The sequence below is a fragment of the Trematomus bernacchii genome, unplaced genomic scaffold (genome assembly GCF_902827165.1).
Source record: "Trematomus bernacchii unplaced genomic scaffold, fTreBer1.1, whole genome shotgun sequence".
Taxonomy (NCBI): Eukaryota; Metazoa; Chordata; class Actinopteri; order Perciformes; family Nototheniidae; genus Trematomus; species Trematomus bernacchii.
In genome coordinates, this window is record NW_022987616.1 from 7,646,249 (window position 1) to 7,668,585 (window position 22,337).

Consider the following 22,337-nt stretch of genomic DNA (forward strand, 5'->3'; position numbering starts at 1 on the left):
GTGGAGCTAACAGTGGAGCTAACGGTGGAGCTAAAGGTGGAGCTAACAGTGGAGCTAACGGTGGAGCTAAAGGTGGTTTGATGTCAACCTGAAGTCTGCAGGGGCCTCATTACACAGAGAGAAGCTTTAAGAGAGTAATGAGACCGTCACAGGGGAATAAATGAACGTCCCCCTGGATAAATTACATGATCAGATGTGCACTTAATTCACTTTTTCAATTAGTTTTCAGCATTGGGGAGTGTTTCTCTTCTCTCTAGTGAATATAACAACTAACAACTCTTAAAACATTTATTTGACTTATTGAGATTAAAACTATCTTTAAACAGTGTCCCGACTGCACAAATAGGACGGTTACAGCCACATAAATGAACATATAAGTATTTAAGGGGTAAATATGACATATTAAATTGTAGGTAATAGAAATACTTATCTACACCGTGCTTACAATGAATTTAAAATCACTTTAAACGTGTTCAAAGAAAGCAGCTCCTGCAGATTAAGGTGGATTTTGCAGCTGATTCTAACCACACTTTAATTTCCTTTTTCCAAGTTCAGAAAGGACTTAAGGGACACTTAAAAGAATAAAACATGGGAGTTAAGACAATGACTTCCTGTACAGTGTAAAACCTACAAAAGATCTTCTGCAAACAAACATCTCTGCAGGTTTTATAAGATGCAAAGGCCCGTTTTACCTGCTTTTATCACACGTGTTGAAATAAACGCAGAGGAAGCCTCCACTGTTTCTTTCCTGTAATTTGGAGCTTAGACCCAGGGATTGTGGGAAATGACAGATGCGGCTCTGGAGGGCCATTCAGGAGGTCATATGTCATCACGGGGTCGCACACGCCCTTTGAGGGAGAGGATGGTGGGGGGGTCAGCTTCCCACAGTTTACCTGGAGAAGGCCTGGGAACGACTCACCTGTCAGAAACGGTCCGAGTCGTTTTGAAGAGGAAAAAACACACTTCTTACTGACGCGTTATCAAAACTTTACTCCAATAAATCATCTCCATCAACAACGGAGTGACAGAGTGGCGCCTGAAACACATTCAATCTTCCTCATGCAATGTGTGTGTGAGTGTGTGAGAGAGGATGAGTGTGTTTAATAGCCGCCGGTTACCTGCTCACACATGATACCCTGCAGCCGGCAGATGGCTATTACTTTCCAGTTGTGAAAATGAAGCTTATGCAAACACAGGCAAGACTGAGTAGTATCCCTCTCAGAGATAGTGTGTGTGTGTGTGTGCGAGTGTGTGTTGTGATTCTCTGGCGTCTGTCATGCGCGGCCTCTCCTGTGGAAATCATTAAGTAGGAGCACTAGGCCGTCACTTCCTGGCAGAGTGTGAGTGAGATGAAGAGCTTTATCGCTCCGCAGGACAGGTGGCGACGTTATGGAAGCAGCAGGAGACAATCAGAAGCCATTCCTGCAAAAATAAAGACTTTAAATATGAGTTTTAGACACCATTACATCTGTATAAATACCTTTGTTGCGTGACATACTGCTCTCTGTGTCCCTGGACCTGAATCAGAAGTGAAATGTTATTTGATGTCTTTGCATTTCAGTCTTTGGAAACTTTTCACTTGCATATTTCTGCAAATATTTGGAATTTCCATGTGAGTTGTTGACCCATAAATACTGTATTAATACCTTTGTTGCATGTCATGATCTCTATGTCCTGAATCAAAGGTGACATTCATGGCATTAGAAGCATTTCAAACTTTACATTTATGCAATTTTCTACAAACAATAGACATTTTAAAATACATTTTAGACTTTTTCTGACCCTTGAAGATGGTATAAATAAATGTGTTGCATGCCATTCCTCTCTCTCTCCATATTTAATGTGCATGTAAATGATTTTAGGCTTTCATTGTGGAATTAAAAATTAGGTTTTAGCCTTTTTGTATGACTAAGGCACATCAGACCCTTCTCTCTTCCCATATGTTGAAACTAAAATTGTAAAAATGAAATACAAATAACAAGTATGATGTTTTTCACTCTATAAATGTATTTAATAATTTGAGAGACTTTGCAGATTGAGATTGTTTTGCTTCAGATGAGTATTTTTACTTTAAGTATATTTTGATGCAAATACTTTAGTACTTTTAAATGCAGGACTCTCTCATGACCTGTGCACTTTTCTGCAAGCATTTGTAATAGAAAAACACATTTTATACTTTATTTGAACCATAAAATTGTATAAATACTATTTCTGCACGTCAAACTCCTCTCCCCCCATATTTCTCCACTATAAATGTCAAAAAATTAACACAAATAATAATTTAGACATGTGACAGTTTTATATTTGCATATTTTCTGCTGCCCTCGCACTAATAAATTACACATTTGTAAATCCCTGCAGCACACTTTTGATTTGCAGTCGTCCTCCGACAGCCGGCTGTGATTCTCCGGCTTCATTAATTGCGGCCACTTCATTTTTAGGAATGAAACCTGAACTTGTGCTGTCCTGAAACTCAATAATCCTTTTAGTGTCAAGGTTAGCCCTGTCTTGCAGGAATCTCAAGTCACGTGACCTGACCCCCCCCCCCCCTCTCCCTCACCCACTGTCCCATTATTGATCACGCGCTGCTGTGAGCGAGACATGTACTGTAGAACCAGAGAATCTGTTCAGACGATCAATGGAGAATATAGTGGTTATTCTTCAGCCTGCACAGTATGGTTATCAACAAAAGTATAATAATAATAAATATTGTTATTGATGTTAATACACAATAATAATAATAATAATACATATAGCAAAACATTTCTAAATAATAAAATGACCCCACTTGTGATATACTTTAAATACAAATCGTATTAATTTATAGATATTGCCTGAAACTATTATAAATAATATTAAAAACATATCGAAATTATATAAATACACAGTTTGTGCATTTTGCCTTTTTCCTAATTATATTATTTAACCCTATATTATGCCATTATATTAAAACATTTAATAGCTCATTATTACTAAACATTAATCATGCATTTAACAGTTTATCGTATTTAGAGTCTTTTTTAAATCGACCATTCCTGCAAGACGTTTTAATTCGGTTTAAGTGTTTATTTTAATTTTGTCTTTGCGCTAATATTTTGTAATTATGCGTAAAATATCAACCCGTTTCCTGCTGAAATATTTCAACGATGCACTTTAATGCATCTCTGTATTCCCGTGTTTGTTTTTAAGGAAAATGCACGTGCGTTATGTGTCGCTGTAACACTAAGATAAAGCGATTCCTACAGTAAAAGGATTCATTAGACCTTCATCACTCAGAGTCTTCTCCTCTTCACCGAGTCCAGCTGGAGGTCAGGAGGCCGGCTCAGGTGTCTCTCTGCCGGCTGGCCTCTCACACGGCCCGCCGCTAAAAGAGCCTGAAGGCCGGGGCCTAAAACAACGAGGAGGGGGGGGGGGGGGGGACTTCCGTGTTCATTTACCGCCATCTACCGGCAGAAAATCACTCATGAAATCACTCATTTTCAAAGGTTTAATTGTCATATGCACAGCAGCTACAGTGGAGAAATGTCAATGAAAAACTAAAGTCACAGGCTCCTCCAACAGTGCAACATATATATCGGACATAGAACAAATCAAACCGATAAAATAGTGCAAAAAGAGTCAATATACAAGTTAATGGAATATGATATATTAGATAAATAATTTGTAAGATGCAAACAGTGGAATGTTTATGTATCTGCAGGTAGATCTGGATAAGAGCCATGTCTCTTTTTGTATATCAAGTGAGCCCCCTTCTTCTTGTGTTGCTCTGAGAATAGAACATGAGGTCAAAGTATCTGCAGGTGGATCTGGATTCAAATGTAAAGGTGTTATCATCACATGCTCATAAGCTAGTGTAGACATTCTTCTGACCTGAGCTCCTCCAACGATGCAACGTATATAATAAAACACAAAATAAAAAGTAGTGCAAGAAGTCTATATACATGTCAGTAGAATATGATATGTACAAGAACAGAATAGTAAATGAAATAATGTGCATTAAGACTAAATTAAATACGGTTAATTGCGGTGATAACTATTTATTTAAATAAGTAGATTACAAGATGACAAACAGATGAATGTTTATCGAGGCACTTTACAGAGCTCAGGTGTTTAGCAGTCTTATGTGTACATTCAAATTAAACATGTATTCTTAATGCAGTATTGACCTGCTGTGTGTTTTGGTTTTTGGTGCAAAATGTGAATGGATATGATAGATATGTCATGCATCATTTTATTAGCAGGAGTGGTCAAGATACGTACTATTTTCTAAGTAATTGTACTTTACTTGAGTATTTTCTGCTTCTTTATACCCTTACTGTGAGAGGTGTGTGTGTGTGTGTGTGTGTGTGTGTGTGTGTGTGTGTGTGTGTGTGTGTGTGTGTGTGTGTGTGTGTGTGTGTGTGTGTGTGTGTGTGTGTGTGTGTGTACATGTGTGTGTGTGTGTGTGGGGAAATCCCTCACGTGCCGGCCTGAACTCGGAGCCCTCTCTGGGTACGGGACCCTCGGGTGGCGTAAAGCGGACTTGAGCTTCACACGGTTCATAAACTGATCAATAATAATCATAAGTCAAAGTCAGAGCTCCTCTCGTGGAATAATTAGCTCACATTGGGACGTTTGTTCGGGCTCCCTGTTGCCTTTTTAAAGACTGAAACACACACACACACACACACTCTCACACACACACTTTTTATCATTCCTGCTGATCCGCTCTCACCCGCTCTCACCTCTGACCGCCCTCCATAAACTCTCTGTAGAACAACATGAGCATATTTGGCCCAGATGACAGTGAGCTGCATACAGAATAAAGTGCCTCTAATTGTGATGTTCTGCCCCCCCCCCCCCCTCGCTGGTGTTTATTCTGGCTGCTCCGTGGTATTTTGGAGGGGAACACGGTGTTATTCCTGCATGCTAATAAGGGAGGACCACTGGGAGAGAAAAGGAGACGGTGGTGATGTCAGAGAGCTTTATCTGAGGTGGGATCTGGGGGGGGGGGGGCAGTTTCCTCTGGTAGGGGCCCCTCTGCCAGGGAGCTGTTTGAGGAGATTACTCAGTCACCACACCTTTGTTGCATTATGGGTCACAAAGAGAGGCCATACACACACACACACACACACAAGTCAACACACACACACACACACACACACACACACACACACACACACACACACACACACACACACACACACACACACACACACACACATACACACACACACACACACACACATCAGAAAACACAGAGCTGAGGATGGAGGAAGATCATTATTTATAAATACTTTTAAAATAATGCAGTTTGACCTCCAAATGTTTGACAATATTGCATTATCGGATGGCACTGTGTACATCCCAACAAGACACACACACGTAAACACACACACACACGCGCAAACACATCAACACACACATCAGAAAACACAGAGCTAAGGATGGAGGAAGATATTTATTATTAAATACTTTTAAACTAATGCAGTTTGACCTCCTGACCTTTGAGTTTCCTTGACGCCACACATCTGAATCCTGCTGAAAACGTTGCAAACACACACACATCAACACACACATCAACACACACATCAACGAACACAGAGAGTAACATATTTATTTATAAATAGGTAAGAAAATAATGCACTTTGACCTCCTGACCTTTGAGTTTCCTTGATGCCACACATCTGAATTCTGCTGAAAACTCAATTAATCATTAAATGTTTGAAAATATTGCATTATTGGATGGCACTGCTCACATCCCAACAACACACACACACACACACACACACACACACACACACACACACACACACACACACACACACACACACACACACACACACACACACACACACACACACACACACATAATCACATCAACACACACAATAAGAGAGTAACATATGTATTTATAAATAGGTAAACAATACTGCACTTTGACCTCCTGACCTTTGAGTTTCCTTGATGGCTAACTCGTTCAATCATCTGCTAAAAACTTAATCCTGAAATGTTTGGCATTATATTTCATAGTATGTCTCAGTTACACATCATAAACTGTCCCATCTTAGATTATTATTCCCACACAAAAACAGCTAAACCTTAAATGTTTAATCAAAGTGGTTGAGCTATCTTTTTACACATATTTACCAATAGTTTGTATTTACTGAAGGCTTGATACCCCTTTTCCAGTTCTCTAATCAGCCTAAAACCCCTCTTTCTTCAACACAGGGAGAGTTTCACACGTGTTTTTTTCTCAGCAGAGGGCGAGGTGACAGTCTGAGACTCGGCTGATCCTGGTGGGCGGGGGGCTTCCACACAGACCCTTTTATTGCCCTGATAAAACGTCCTCCAGGGGAATCGTGCCGGGCATTTTCCCCGTTTCATGCCCACACTGCGAGGGGAGAAACTCTCACAGCGCCCCGTCCCTCTGACTCTCTTTTATGGACTCCCCCCCTCCCCAAAAAGCCTCGCTGCAGATGGGTTAAATATTACATCAAAGTGTCTTTAATGTTCCACAGTACATCTCGTGTTTCTTCTCAGTATCGAGTTCAAAACTGCAGCGTTTTTACAGTAGATTTAATGGATCAATGTCCATAATCACATTAGCACTGGCTTAACATATAACAAATTTCACCGTGCCGGCTTCAAAGAGCGGACCCTCGTTATAATCAGCCATGGCATCTTTTTTTCTGATACTGGGACAAACTGAAAAATGGTCAAGGGGGGTGATAAGCTGCGGCATGCATGAGAGAAAAGCATTTGTCCCCCCCCCCCCCCTCTCCTCACTGTGTTCGTGCATCAGGCTGATAATAAAAACTAAAACTTCAAAATACCACAAACATGCATTCATAAAGGAACTCTCCCCCCCCCCTCAAATTATGATTTTGTATATCAATGACTCACCCGGTGTTACTTTGAAGTCTTGGAGAAACCTTTCCTTGCATGCACGGCAAACAAAGAGCCCCGTAACGAGTCACTTGGTCATGCAATCACCCTCAAAATCACATGTTTAAGCCCCAAAATACATGGAGGTCACGTGTTTCTGCACGGAGTTTGGGACATTAGAGCAAGACGTGGTAACATCTTGAGGAAGAAGTACGAATAATGCAAATAGCATCACTAACAAAATGCTGTATTATCAAGAAATGTACCTCACTGCGACTCCATTTAGAGAAATAAGCATCACTACACATAATGACTCGATTAGGGGGTCATTGTTTGCAAAGTCAAAACACTTTACACAAGCGTTAGCACAGGCTAAGCTAAGTGTTTAAAATAAGTGTGTTTGTGAGGTAGTGTATATCACCTGGAGTAAATAGGACTTGGATTATTCTGCAGGAGATGTGTGACAGATATTGCCTTTTCTGTTTTTGGATCCACTTTTTGGAACATTTGAGGGAGGATCTGTAAAATGGTCATCTTGTTGTTGAAGTTCTCTAAAGTCAGAGGGCAGAGGGAGGTGGTCCCACTGTGTTTGTGAAAGAAACAGAAAGCATGATGTATGATGTCTGAGTAAGAACTCCTCACTCAGCACTTCCATCAGTGAATTATGGAGATTAACAAAAACTCAAAGCGACAAACGGCAGAAAAAACCTGAATTGATGGCTTCCACCGGCCATGACGTCAAAGGAACAACACGGCAGGTTAATCAAGACAGTGTGTGTGTGTGTGTGTGTGTGTGTGTGCGTGCGTGCGTGCGTGCGTGCGTGCGTGCGTGCGTGCGTGTGTGAGACCATTTTTCATTCACAATATGCGATCTTATTTTCCGGCTGATTGTATGTGCCGTACGCGGGCTGTATGCATGAGGTCTCTCCACCCAGCGCAGCATAAATAAACAGGAACTCTGTATAATCCATCATCCTGTGCACGGTGGGAGCGTGCCCAACACAAATACAGCTTCTGTTTTCTATCTGTGTGTGAGGGTGTGTGTGGGGGAGTGTGTGTGTGTGTGTGTGTGAGGGTGTGTGTGGGGGAGTGTGTGTGTGTGAGGGCTGGGATGGGTCCATGACTGTGAAACATAAACCGGCTGCACTAAATGTGGATTATCCAAATGAGCTTCCTCTTTGTTTCTGAGTCCCTCTGCGCTCTGAGGAGACTACACTCTGCCTAATGACTCCCACAATGCTTTGAAGCACTTCTAAAGGAGTCCTTCACCCCAAAAAGCTGCATTCATATATCAATTCCTCACCCTGTGTTACCTTGAACTTGTGGAGAAAACTTTTTTTTCTTGCATGACTTCCCCGTAAATGAATTATCATAAAATGATTGATGCAAATTTGTAGAAAACTCAAGGTGTAAATAATAATCTTTGTGACAAAAGACCAAGAACAGAGTACTCTTTATTTGATTACTCCAACAATGCATTGAAGGCCTTTCAAAAGGAATACTTCATGCCAAAAACCGGTCCTTCGTTTATCAATTCCTTCAAATATTGAACAAAACTTGAACAAAAACTCCACAAAGAATAATCCTGTCCGTACAAAACTCAATATAATAATCTCTGATGTTTCTTGAAATGCATTGAATGTATTTTTACACCCTCTATGTTAGAAAAGATCAAATTCAACTGTATTGTCATTATGCAGAGTACAGGTACATCTAAATAAATGCAGTTAGTAACCAACCAGAAGTGCATATACTATTATAAACTACAGAAATGTCTGCACAATTATTATACCTACATTTGTATCAGTTAGCATTTAAGGGTCTCTTTGAAATCCCACTACAGTACATGTTACTTACTCCTGCATTTGACTTGCATTGTCTCACTTGCACTTGGGTCTTCAGACTTTTATTGTGTACATTACAATAAGAGCTTTTAACCTGAAAACAAAGATGCATCCTGCTTAAATCTTTCTAAGACAGTAATCAGTGCCTTATGTCAGGTTTCTGACCTCATGCACGGTATTTTCGTCCCTTTCTCTTAAACTACACCAACAGAAATCCCTACAGTAACAATAGTCGGGGGGCTATTGCACCCAGCATAAAGCACTTTACAATCTCCTCATTCATGGCATGAGGACTTTATTTACAGAACCCCCCCCCCCTCTTTCTCCTGGGTAATGCAATGCCATGCTGTGATCACACGGCAGCCCACTGCGTGTAATTATCCTCGGCCCGCTCTCCGATCTGTCACTGCCCGGACTCATTTGTAAGAGTGCATGTACAGTGATTAAAGAAACGGTGGTTCTTCAAAAAGAGAAAAAGAAGAAAGAGAAAGGGGGCTCCCATCACTCCCTTTCTCCAGATTCAGGGGGGATTGAAAGAGCGAAACAAGGCTCAAATGTTCCTAAGTGTTAGGTTTGATGCATTATAGACCCTGCACAATAACGGCACTATTACAATCTTGATCATTTGTATTTATATTAAGATTACAATGTATATTTAGATCAGAAAACATCTCAAACAAAGCACCGTTTCATTTCCATGTCGCGCTACTTTCCTGCTGATTAATCCTCCCATTGATAGGCCACGTTTTCCAGGAGCTCATTCAGGCTAACTTTCCTCCGCTAACATCTGTAGAAATCACAGAAACCCTTCCTGTTGATCCCGAGGACACCCGGTAATAACGCTCATATCTGAAAGTTGAAATAAGACGATCAGAACGTGGGGAAAAGGGAAAGGGGGCTCTACTCCAGATCCAGGGGGGTTGTCCCAGAGAGACGTGTACACATCGCTAATGCATCTGCGGCGGAGAAGTCACAATAATTAAAGGCATACAACATCTCAGGACTTCATTAATCATGCTTTAAATGGACTTTGAAGCTCTAATGAAGAACAGCCAGCCTCCCCGGGTTTATTGTGGCTGTACAAATTGTTTAGGATGGCGAACAGCTGCAGGAAGTGGTGACGAGAACAAAAAGATAAGGTTTGGGGATGGTTATGGAGAGGTGGGAAGTAGTGGAGTTACAAATACTTCGTTACTAAGTACATGTTTCTGGTATCAGTACTTTACTCCACGACTTATTTTTCTGACGACTTTTTACTTTGACTTCTTACATTTTGAACACAAATACCTGTACTTTCTACTTCTTACATGTTGAACACAAATACCTGTACTTTCTACTTCTTACATTTTTAACACAAATACCTGTACTTTCTACTTCTTACATGTTGAACACAAATACCTGTACTTTCTACTTCTTACATGTTGAACACAAATACCTGTACTTTCTACTTCTCACATGTTGAACACAAATACCTGTACTTTCTACTTCTTACATGTTGAACACAAATACCTGTACTTTCTACTTCTTACATGTTGAACACAAATACCTGTACTTTCTACTTCTCACATTTCCCAAACAGGCTGGTTCCTTTAGTTTGAATGTGTGTTTGGTGGCGTGATCATTATTATTTAGAGTCATTGCGTGCCTATTGATTTGAACACGATCCGTGTATCCATCATTTCCTGGTCTTCTCTAAAGAAGAGGGACCAATGAAAACGTTGTCATGTTGCCGTTGTTCAGCATGGAAACATTCATTAGCTAACAATGACATTATTGTTCTATTAATATAAAGGGAGGTCAGGTACTCTTTAAAACAGCTGCTAGTTATGGGTACTTTTTACTGAAGTACATTTCAAAGCCCTCTTTACTTTGACTTGAGTAAAGAAGTTTAGTAAGTACTTCTACTTTCACCAGAGTATTTTTAAACACAAGTATCTGTACTTCTACTTGAGTAAAGGATGTGTGTACTTTTGCCATCTCTGGTTATGGCGAGGTCAGGGGTCAAGGTTGTTTATGTAGCGGCGTCCAATCAGAGCAGATGGAGCTGCTGACACGTCTCTGCAGCAGATTCATCTCGCACTGTCACATGTCATCATGTCTGATTGGCTATTAGTTTCTCAGATTCTCACCATGCTCTCAGGCCCTGTGGAGGTGCATTACAGTGAGATCAGAGCAGAGATTACGGGGTATTACGCTCACAGTGCCAGAAGTGGAAATTACAGAGAGCTTGTCAACGCCAGACTTCTCTCTGCTTGTTTTTTCTCCCGGAGACAGAGGGAGGTAATGCTTTCCTCAGAGAGCTTCATCCCAATGGCTAGTGACGGCTTCTGGCAGCGTCTCCGGTGACTCACAGCCAGACGAATGTGCCGAGGAGACACACAGCGACACACATGCATCTTCTCCGTATAAAAGTCAGGTTCATGTTGCATTAGTGCTCTGAATCTGGGGAGGGAGGGAGGGGGGCGTCTATCATCTGAAGTCATTTTACTCTCTCCTTAACGATGCAATGACCACCTTTTGGTCCCACGGGAAAGCGTATATCCATCTATTTACTCTAACATTTACTTTTACTGCATGCTCATATAAGGACACCACATTTGAGGTTTGCTGCGTCTTCAATCTGCTGACAAACTGCGACACACATGCATCTTCTCCGTATAAAAGTCAGGTTCATGTTGCATTAGTCCTCTGAATCATGGGGAGGGAGGGAGGGGGGCGTCTATCATCTGAAGTCATTTGACCCTCTCCTTAATGATGCAATGACCAGCTTTTTGTTTCTGTTACTCTAACATTTACTTTTGCTGCATGCTCATATAAGGACATCACATTTCGGCTGACCTTTGACCTGTTATTGTGCCATCTAGTGGTGGATAAAGTGCACACACTCGTAAATATGACAACAAGATGGTGGACAACTCAACCAACTCAAGACAAAAGGGGACAAGGTACAAAAACGAATCACATGTAATGCTTGAAACCTGTTGATGTGTGCATTAAAGTGTGTGTAGATTGATATGGTGGAGACACATAGTCCAAATCTAGGCTAATTAGGAAGGACTTGTGTGAGGACATTGTGACTTTTAGATGTCTCTGCAATGTGGTCTCTTGTATTCCTTGTATTATTTGTCATATCCACTAGATGGAGATCGGTAGGATTAAAGCACTGATATTCAGGATCTAGTCATCTTGAAAAGTCTGAATCTGGATCAGGGTGAGCCTATCCTGAATTGCTTTGAAATACTGACTTGTCTGATCCTGGATCACAACAAATGGGATTTCAAAATCTGATCGGATCTGATTGAAGTTTTGAACTCCTGGCCCTGAAGACTCCTATTGTCTGAGGATGGGATTAGGAAGATTCATGCAGAGTTACAAACCTTTGAGGAGATGTTGCATTGGCTTTAATTTGGTTTTTGCAAAGCGATTATGTAATTAAACACTTCTATACTTCAGGTTCCAAATAACTCAATTAAAAGTGCATACCAAACTAAAAAGACTCAGGATGTTAAAGCCTTAGAATAAATCAGATTGAATGAGTTTTGAGTTTTTAAAAAATTGAAGAGATTTTGCATTAATTGCATTTTGTTTCTGCACAGCAAGGATTAGGCATTGACATAAACAGTTGTATACTTTGTTAAAGTGTTTCCTGCTCAAAGACAATGCTTAGGTCAGGCCGTACTAATACAAAAATAGACACTAAAAATGCAAACCAGACAAGAGGAGATGTTTAGCTATTTAAAACACAAGAGTTACAGTCTGCAGTAAATCAGTCCTGTGGCTCTCGTCCGTTTCCTCTCCATCTCCTCTCTTTAATTTGTGGTTTTATGGAGTGTTTCTGACGGAGGAGAGCTGAAAGGTAAAGTAGTCCCTCGGAGTAAACAGGTCAGAAAGTTCTGAATTAAAGGAGGAGATGTGGGGGTCAGTCAGCGGTCTTCTGAGGTGAGAGCAATCTTTTTCTGGGAGTCAAAACTAAAAATTAGCTAGAGATCCTTTCCATGTCTTATTCAAATGTATCCTGCTCTTAAATTATCTGGGGATTTGAGAGGAAATGGAAAAGAGGCAGAGAAATAAGCAAAATTTAAGTTGCTCGGGGTCAAAATCACTTAACATGCATTCGTACTTAAAGGACTGATTAATACTCATAAACCAATCAATCACAATTTAGATTTGAATGCTAATCTCTGAATAAAAGCACTTCATTATTGTCAGTTTATATTCTAACTTGGCATTGGAAATATTATGGCAGAACATATAAGTTTGATTAGAAAAGTCTTGGTTCTGTTTCTGACAAAGTATGACTCGTTATGTTTTGTAATAGTGGATAAAACAGGATTGGACTTGAAATAGAAACATCTACTTAGACAATAGCGCCACCTTGTGTTTCACATATGATGCACAGTTAAAGAAACTATTTCTCCACTCCAAATAATATAGAAAAACTCAATCAAATGAGAAAACGGCTTCCATGCAAGTTTGCAAAAATAATCACTTCATAATATGAATGCTTATTATTGTATTTGCCTTACCATGTACATCTCATACTGTTAGAGCCATTTTCCTTTTGTTATTATTGTCTGAATGTTAGGCTTAATAATAATATAAGATTAAACTCTTGATTATCAGGTATTGTTGTGAGTCACACTATAGTTTGAAATGTATTCATTTAAGGCTCACTTATTTGTTATGATATGCGCGTCAGTATCACGTGCATGGGTATATGCCTATATATGGTAGGTTGATAGGACACAGCTGGTGGTGATGAGACGGGGAAGCGGGAAAGTCTTTTGACCGTGTTCTTTATGTTCTTTTTGAGACTGATAACTTTATTTTACTATGAAGCGAAGACATGTGTCCTCCTGTTTGTATGTCGTCTGGACCATTGAATAAAGCTCATCTGATTCAACAACGATCTCCGCTGAATTGTTTGGAAACAAAGAGAGTCGCGTCAAAACCCACAACCCCGACAACTTAAAACGCCACCACACATACAGAGGAAATAATAAGTATTATTTAACTGTTTTACAATGCATTATCAATAAGCCAACTTGTTGCAGCAAAATAATAATAATACAAATCATATTTTCTATGGAGACAATTACTTTTTGGCTTATTAAAACAGATTAATAAAATATTATTCATACACTCATTTATTCCACGTATTTGCTTCTAATGTGCATACAAATACAATTATAATAATAGTAGGAGACAATTCACAGATATGTGATTTACCAACAGGTTTATTGAAACAAGAATAAATACATTTAGAATATAACAGCATCAATAAATAACGAGCACGATTCCTTTCTTCTTTCAAATGTTCAGTTTTTAATATCCATATTTCCTCAGGGCTGTAGAAAGTTTCTCTCCCTCGTCTCCCTCCGTGTCTCCCTCTTCTCTCCGTCCACCTCGTCTCCGACCCTCCTCTCTCCCTCTCTTGGATGCATCCGCAGGTAATACAACAAGATGCTCACCATCCCCGTCACGGCCCCCCCAAAAATAATCCCGCTGACGACCAATAACATAGTGAAGGTCAGCATCTCTGGCCTTAAAAGAGCCATTAGCACGGGGGCCAGGATATTCAAAACGCAGTGAAACACGTAATACACCACCATCTCCACCCTGGTGTTCTGCCCTTTGACGTTGAAGAAGGTGAAGGTGAGGATGACCCCAATGACCCCTTGGTACAAAAGCTCCATCCCCATTGAGGAGCAGAACTTAGCTCCCTTTAGGTGAGTATATAAGGCCCCCAGGAGCCAGAGGGAGGTGAGGAGCACGGAGGTGAAGGGGCTGAAGAGGAGAAGAAGAGCCAGGCTGAAGATGAGGCTGATGATGGTGGAGAGTTTGTAGAGGAGGTAGGTGATGGTGGGGAGGCCGGAGGGCATCTCTCTGATCTGGGGGAGGGATCGGCGAAGACAGCGGCGATAATCCACCAGAGCCCAGGAGACGGTGAGGAAGGAGAAGGACATGGAGAGATCTGGAGAGGGGGACATGTAGGGGTTAATGAGCGGGAATGCAGGGGGGAAGGAGTGACACAAAGACACACAGCAAGACTCAAAACATGACCTTCACCGTATCAACTTGGAAGAGACTCAAAAATACCAAAGAGACATGAAACGACTCAAAAAGACTGACAGTGACGAGAAGTTGAACAAAAACATGCAAACCCTACAAGCAGTCCAAGACAATTATGTCAAGATGCAAAAAGACAGAAAGAGACCACAAATTGACCCACAGAGATTATGATGGGGCAAAACTAACACAAACGGACTTAAAAAGGCTACAAGAAGACCAAAACTACTAACTACAGATTCTAAAAAGACCTCAAGGAGACAATGTCTATAAAAGGGTAAAATAACTAAAGAGACACAAGGACTACAAAAAGAAGCTGAACGACTCTAAAGTCTGTGTTTCTCGCTCCTCTGTAGGAGAACTGTTGGGTCCCATCGTCTCATAATGCCTCCATGGACAGATGCTCTGAATAATTGTCCAGTAACTCCTCCTCTCCTCCTCTCCTCCTCCTCTCCTCCTCTCTCCACTCACACTGCACGATGGCCCCCTCCCTGAATCTCAGCACGATGTAGATCTGCAGCAGAAGTTGAGGAACGCTCTCCAGAAACGCCTCGAACAGTTTGAGCATGCTCAGATCTGTCGCCAGGCAGAACAGACGGTGGTGCTCGACCCTCCTCTGGTCCTCCGTGCAGGAAGCTGAGCTCCTCCACAGCACCCTGAAGCCTCTCCTCAGCAGGTGGACGTACCTGCAACAGGTCAACACAATCACAACAACATCAGACCAACATGTAAGGCAGGGGGGTCAAACTCAAATACACAGTGGGACAACATTAAAAAAACGGTACTAGTCGAGGGCCGGACTGGTTCAATGTTTATTGCAAAACTTATTGAAATGAACTTATTGCACATATTAAACCTGGAACTAACAAAGCTTAAACTATTGCCTATAAAAACAACATTAAACATTAAAGTGGACCTATCATGCTATATTTGAATGATATAGTGTAGGACCATACCTATATAAGGTATTCAAAATACCAAACAGATCATGCATTTTAGCCATGCCTCATTTTGCTCAATTTGACAATTTCTAGCTCTGTTTTTGCAAGGGCAGATTCTGTGAGAACAGCACCACCTACAGGCCTGGCATATGTACTACAGCGTCTCCAGCGCTTTCGAACGGCAGTGGCCGTGGCTGTCTCCTCCTGATTGGTGGAGTTGGCCCAATAGCCGTAGCGCCACCGTCCTGACGTCAGGACAGTGTTCAAATCTGGATCAGTTTTTATCAGATCCGTTGCAGCCCCTTTTTTAGAGATTTGGGTATGGAGGAAAATAGAGAGGGTTGTGTTTTCTGACACTTGGTGAGTTCCCTGGAACACCGGGGACACACATTCATGTAGAAAAGACGTACAAAAGTGCATTTTGCATGATAGGTCCCCTTTAAATAATCAGTTTCATTCATTTCTTATGGCTCTATCTGCAGCTTCTCCCGAGTCATTTCTTATGATTACATTTCTCCACAGGCCAACAACAGCTTCAAAAAAATGTCCCTCAAAGAAAAAACCAAACATGCCCTGTTGTCTCAAGAAAGAAAGTGCAGAAGGAAACATCCATGTAAACTCAGGTTGCTGCTCTGTGATGCTAGTTCAGATACTTGGCATCTCATCTTGGGTGCAAGTTCATCAATGTTTGGGGTCAGGCTCTGAGCTGAGGAGACCCTCAGGATGGAGTGAAGGTGTGCGTGCAATATACCGGAGGGCCAGATCTAATAGGAATTAGAAATTATCCTGCGGGCCGAAATTAAATCCACCAAGTGCCTGATTTGGCCCCCGGGCCTTGAGTTTGACACATGTGCTGTAAGGCAACAGGTAAACACAATCACAACAACATCACACAAACATGTAGGAGGTGTTTAATCTCTAAAAGCTGCACGATGATGCACATCCTGCAAAACACACGTAGGGAAACATCAGATCTAACTTCACCACTTCATTTGATTCAAGATTCAAGGCAAGGCAAGTTTATTTATAAAGCACTTTTCAACACAAGGCAATTCAAAGTGCTTTACAAAGTAGAAGTTAGACCCTCCTAATTTCGTTACACTCTGCTTGCATTATGTAATGACAATAAAGTCATCTAATCTAATCTAAGAGTTGCAGACCTGCAGGTTTCTGAGAGTTTGTTCCAGATATTTGGAAATATCCCTCACCACATTCTCACATTCCTCTGCCTCAAGTCTTTCAGTGAAATTAGGGTTATTTTCACACTTTTCTAACCTTTTTGTATTCCTTTCATCCATTTTGAATCCCCAGACAACACCTGTCCCTGTTTCACTGTTACCCCAACCCGTCTTTGACCTTTAAACCACTTTTCATTTCAAATGGCATGTTTAAATATCCCAATGAGGCGTCATGTAGTGCTAAATGTTGTTGAATTTAGGAGAAATCTGCAAACCCCAAACAGGCAAAGTTAGTGAAATAAACGCCTGGAAGTGTCGTTTCCTCGCAGATTATAGATTATAAATAAATCATTTAGGGACAAGGGGGTGAGATTAAATAAATTATACTTCTTCTCACTCCTTTTCGAACACTAGGGCCCTTTCTCATTTCTCTAATTCCCCTCCTCGACTCCCCTCCTCGAGACTTAGTCCCGCCCACAGGAGATGCGAGCGGAGGGGTCGAGGAGGGGAACCGAGGAGAGAGGAGGGGAGGAGAGAGGAGGGGAACCAAGGAGAGAGGAGGGGAACCGAGGAGAGAGGGGAAGCAGCAGGCGGTTAGAGAAATGAGAACTCCTCTCCTCTGAGCGGTCATTTTAAAGAGACGTCCATTAATGATGACAGGAGGCACAGCAGCCCTCTGTCTGATGGACAGATGTGTTCATGACGACTTATATATTTACTTTTAATTCATTCACAGTGCGGTATAATGAGACAATAACAGGCTACAGATGCAGACACACACACACACACACACACACACACACACACACACACACACACACACACACACACACACACACACACACACACACACACACACACACACACACACACACACACACACACACACACACACACACACACACACAGATAGATAGGTATAAATATATAATTTCAGAATCAAACAAGTATCAGAGCACTCTCACAATAACGTAACCCTATCAGAGACTGGATATATCCCAGTGGGATGTGGGACTGTTTATGTTGCTAATGCTGTTGTTGTTGTTGTAAATGTCATTTTTTGTTTTGATTTCTCTTACATGACTATGCACTGCAAAAACAAATGTTTGTTTTGTAATTATTTATTTTACTTGTTCGAAATAAAATGTATCAATCAATCCATCTAGTCTGACAGAAGACACTCAAATGCGGTCATTCCAGTTTGCACGTTCTGTCAAATCAAACATGCCATTGTCCGTGCATACCGTACATTTCTGAGTCATGCATGCAGGCACTCCTCCTTCCTGCAGAGTCATTCTGCACATACAGGTGTCAAATGATCATATCATCATTTCAAACATATCGTCTTATACTCTGATTGCCTTTTACACTGTTCAATTGTATTTGTAGTCTTGTATGTGTTTAACAGAGACGTATGTTAAGGATTGACATTTCAGGAAGGGTAAAGGAAGTGAGAGGTGGATATACAAATGGTTAAGGACGAGGGGGTTTAATGGTTTGATGATGGGGTGTTTAGATAAAGCCTTAAGGGTGGGATCTTTTCTCTCTTCTATATAGAGGGACTGTCAGCAGAACTTCTTTCTCCTCTGAGGATGAAGCTGCTCTGTTCCTGCATTCAGATCCATTTCACTTGTATATTGACTTTCTTTATTACTTTATTAAATATAACAAAAGACAAACTTTGTCCTGTCATGTTGCCGTTGTTCAGCATGGAAACATTCATTAGCTAACAATGACATTATTGTTCTATTAATATAAAGGGAGGTCAGGTACTCTTTAAAACAGCTGCTAGTTATGGGTACTTTTTACTGAAGTACATTTCAAAGCCCTCTTTACTTTTACTTGAGTAAAGAAGTTTAGTCAGTACTTCTACTTTCACCAGAGTATTTTTAAACACGAGTATCTGTACTTCTACTTGAGTAAAGTGTGTGTACTTTTGCCCTCTCTGCATACAGTATTCTACGCTCACCTGGTGAAGATGCCCACCCCCAGCAGGTGCAGGGCAGCGATGGCTCCTCTGGACATCCCGGATATTTTGGGTTCTCCATCTGGGTTCTGCAGAGGATCATTGATGTCGTCCCAGTACCACGAATAGCTGAAGATCTGCGTCACCAGCAGCCCGGTCAGAACACACGTCAGAGTCAGAGCACACCATAAATAATCCTTCTGCTGAAAATACCTCAGCGCCAGTAGCACATCAGTGAGAACATCCACTACGTAGAAGAGGAGTCCAGCGATGGTGAGCAACCAGCGATGTTTAGCGTAGCTTTGGACCTCCGACTGGAGCATGCTGTCCGTAGAAGAACTCATCTAAAGGTTTCAAATATGTAGAAATGTTCGGGTGGATGTGTGCTCAGTTTTCCTCTGGACGTTGTGACGGAAATCTGCGCTGGAGGTGTCGGCCTGAAGCTGTGCAGGTGCCATGTTGTTAATCTGTAAACAAAAACATGTTTTAGGAAAACATTGACTTTACTTGCATGTAATTAACTTCAGTATTCCCTACAAATAAAGTGCTTTCTACCACATTATTCTACCATATTACAACTCATACAAAACATTGCAAACGAATTGCAAACATGAATTAATACTACAGGATTGAACTAGTACACTGCATTTACTGCAATAAAGAAATGGGTTGAAGGCAAAAACAAAGAAAAGAAAGCAGTGCTGGAAGTCACTAAGTACTTTTACTTTACTTAAATCTAATGTGCATGCACTTAACTAAGTATTTCCTGCAATACTCCAAAACATTCAGAGGGTATTTAGTGCTTTTTACGACATCTTCCGTGATTAATTTAGTTATATTACAACTCATACAAAACACATTGGACAATTAAATGTTGATTTATTCATATTTAGTTAGCTACACACCAGTATGTAACTAATAACTGCAGTAATGTTGATTTATTAATACAGATGTATCCACAAACCAGTATATTTAACATTTTTAAGAATGAACTCCACCTTTACCAGCTTCAACTTTACTTTTACAAGTCTTTCGTAAACTTATTTTTGCATGATGCATACTTTCACTTTGAGTGTTTTTAAGTATTTTAAACAGTTGCATAGTTTATTTTGTTTAGCCCGTGCAAACATTTTACATCGACACTCCTGACACTTTATGAGAAGCAACGTGACTGCTCAGCTGCCCTCTGATCCCGTCATAAAGTCTTTATAATATCCTGATAAACGACAATCTCAGAAACCTCATGGAGGAATAATCGCGTTGCTATCAGCTGGAGTCACAAGGTGATACATGAACTCTTACATAACACACTGTGACACTTCTGACTGAAACCTGATTACGTAATGACCAAATAACTGAATGAAAGTCCATTTTTTAATGAGATTACCGGTAGAAATATGAGGTATATTCAAACAAAAGTACTACTTGTAAAGACCTTTAACTAAAATATAAGTTTAAACAGCGTAATGAGTTGCTATAGGTTGGAGAAATTAACAAAAAGGCACATTTAAGGGATAATAATTCAAGTTAAAATGACATATCCAATCATATCAATAAAATAAAGCCAGTGTTCATTTATTATATTTTCATAAAGTATCTTCACACATTGTTCTGCTCTCGTTTACAAATTGACATTTTTACATGCCATACTAAGAAAACGTCATACTATGTTATTAGGAGGAATGAGAAAATGCTAAATGGACACTTATTTAACACAGAAAACTAGATTACAGAAGGACATTTTTTAAGATTACTTAATCATAGTTCAATGAATACAAAGTACATACTGTCCTTAAGCCGCAATACCATTTAAAGCAGTGTAAGAAGAAGCTTTAGGTTCTAAAAAAGCACATTTTAGACAAACTTATCCAAGATAGCACACAATTATAGTGACATTTCCTATTAAAAATCAATCAAATCAATCAATTTTCGCATTAATTAATTCCATTTTCATAAAGTTACCTCAGATACAAATATATAAATCCCAATTGAATCACTTTCTACCTTAAATAACACACAATTTTTGGTGCATATCCCTTTCAGAGTCACTCACCGTTGGTCCGGCTCATGTCGGCTCTCAGCTGTAAAGAAACTTCTCTTTCTGTTCCCAGGAACTCGTGACGACTCCACCTCAGAAACAAATCTCTGAACACACACGGAAAAATGTCCTTACATAATAGATATGAGGTGTGTGTCTAGGTGTGTGTCTAGGTATGTGTGTGTGTGTGTGTGTCTGTGTGTCTAGGTGTGTGTGTGTGTCTAGGTGTGTGGGTGTGTGTGTCTAGGTGTGTGTGTGTCTAGGTGTGTGTGTGTGTGTGTCTCGTGTGTGTGTCTCGTGTGTGTGTCTCGTGTGTGTGTGTGTGTGTGTGTGTGTGTGTGTGTGTGTGTGTGTGTGTGTGTGTGAGGACATAGTTCAGATGCCTGGAGGATCCACCTGTCAGTGATGAAATGTGAATTGTGTTCACAGGTGAACCTCAGACAGGTGCAGGGACGTGCACAGACATTTGGAGGGGCTATTGCTCTAAACTGGAAAAAGGGCCCCTCCCCTTCAATTCACATTATTCTTATTATTATCATTCTTTATGAACGCAGTAACGGTAAGGTATCTAATTACTTATTTATTTAGTATTCCATAACTTAATAACAGAGATGGTCAAACTGAAGTGGAGACATGGCAGAAATCCTACAATGAAGCGGGACAGTGAAGTGTTCTCCGTGAGAGGGTGATCAAGAGAAGAGAGCGAGGGCCCCGTCGAGGGAGTTTACAGTAAGTAAAAGACAGAGAAAGACAGAAGCAGAATAACAAGTATATTTAGGTGTTTTTTTTGTAAATAACCTACGGTGTCAAGAGGAAGTAAAGTCCCCTGATTTGTCCCTTATACTCTAACGTCAGGCAGGCATTTGGTGTGATCACCATATGAGGCCAGATCCGGCATTCCTTTGCTTCCAGCTGTCAGATTGTAAACAAAGTCACGTGACTGGGGGCAGATGACAGCGCTGAAAAGGTGTGTTTCCCGCTACAATACTAATTGTGGGCTTATCATGTTGATTCGGCCACAATAGAAAACAAATAAAAACTGCTCTCTACAGAGGGGCAGGTCAGACACAAATGGCAAACGGGCTGATGCCCGGGCAACATTAGCCCGTACCTGCACGTCCCTGGACAGGTGTGTTAACTCAGCTGAGAACAGAAAATGGAACTAACAGCTGTGCAGTGTGTTTCCTGTGACATAAGCACTTACAGAAAGAGCAGGGACATTTTAATATGACATCAGGAAGCTTGTAACGTTATATAAAAACAATTCTCTTTTGAATAAATTGTTGTTAAATGACATTTTTTCAACAAGACTTTCTTTCTACGAAAACATTTCGAGTTTGAATCATACATTTTAAAACATGAATTGAATGCAGTATTTCCATTTACTCACCTGTTTATCCCTGCTGCGTTCCCTTCTTATTCACATGCTGATTG

The 22,337-nt window shown here is 40.7% G+C and overlaps 1 protein-coding gene across 1 annotated transcript; it reads right to left on the reverse strand.

Moving 5' to 3' along the window:
- Positions 1-13,930: 13,930 nt before the first annotated feature.
- Positions 13,931-21,073, reverse strand: xkr9 (XK, Kell blood group complex subunit-related family, member 9). Its single transcript, XM_034132458.1, has 4 exons — positions 20,919-21,073; positions 18,869-19,332; positions 15,252-15,466; positions 13,931-14,685 (listed from the first exon to the last, which is right to left on the reverse strand). The coding sequence occupies exons 2-4, from the start codon at positions 19,207-19,209 to the stop codon at positions 14,054-14,056; spliced, it is 1,188 nt and encodes a 395-aa protein (XP_033988349.1). The 5' UTR covers positions 19,210-19,332; positions 20,919-21,073; the 3' UTR covers positions 13,931-14,053.
- Between the last annotated feature and the right edge of the window lie 1,264 nt (positions 21,074-22,337).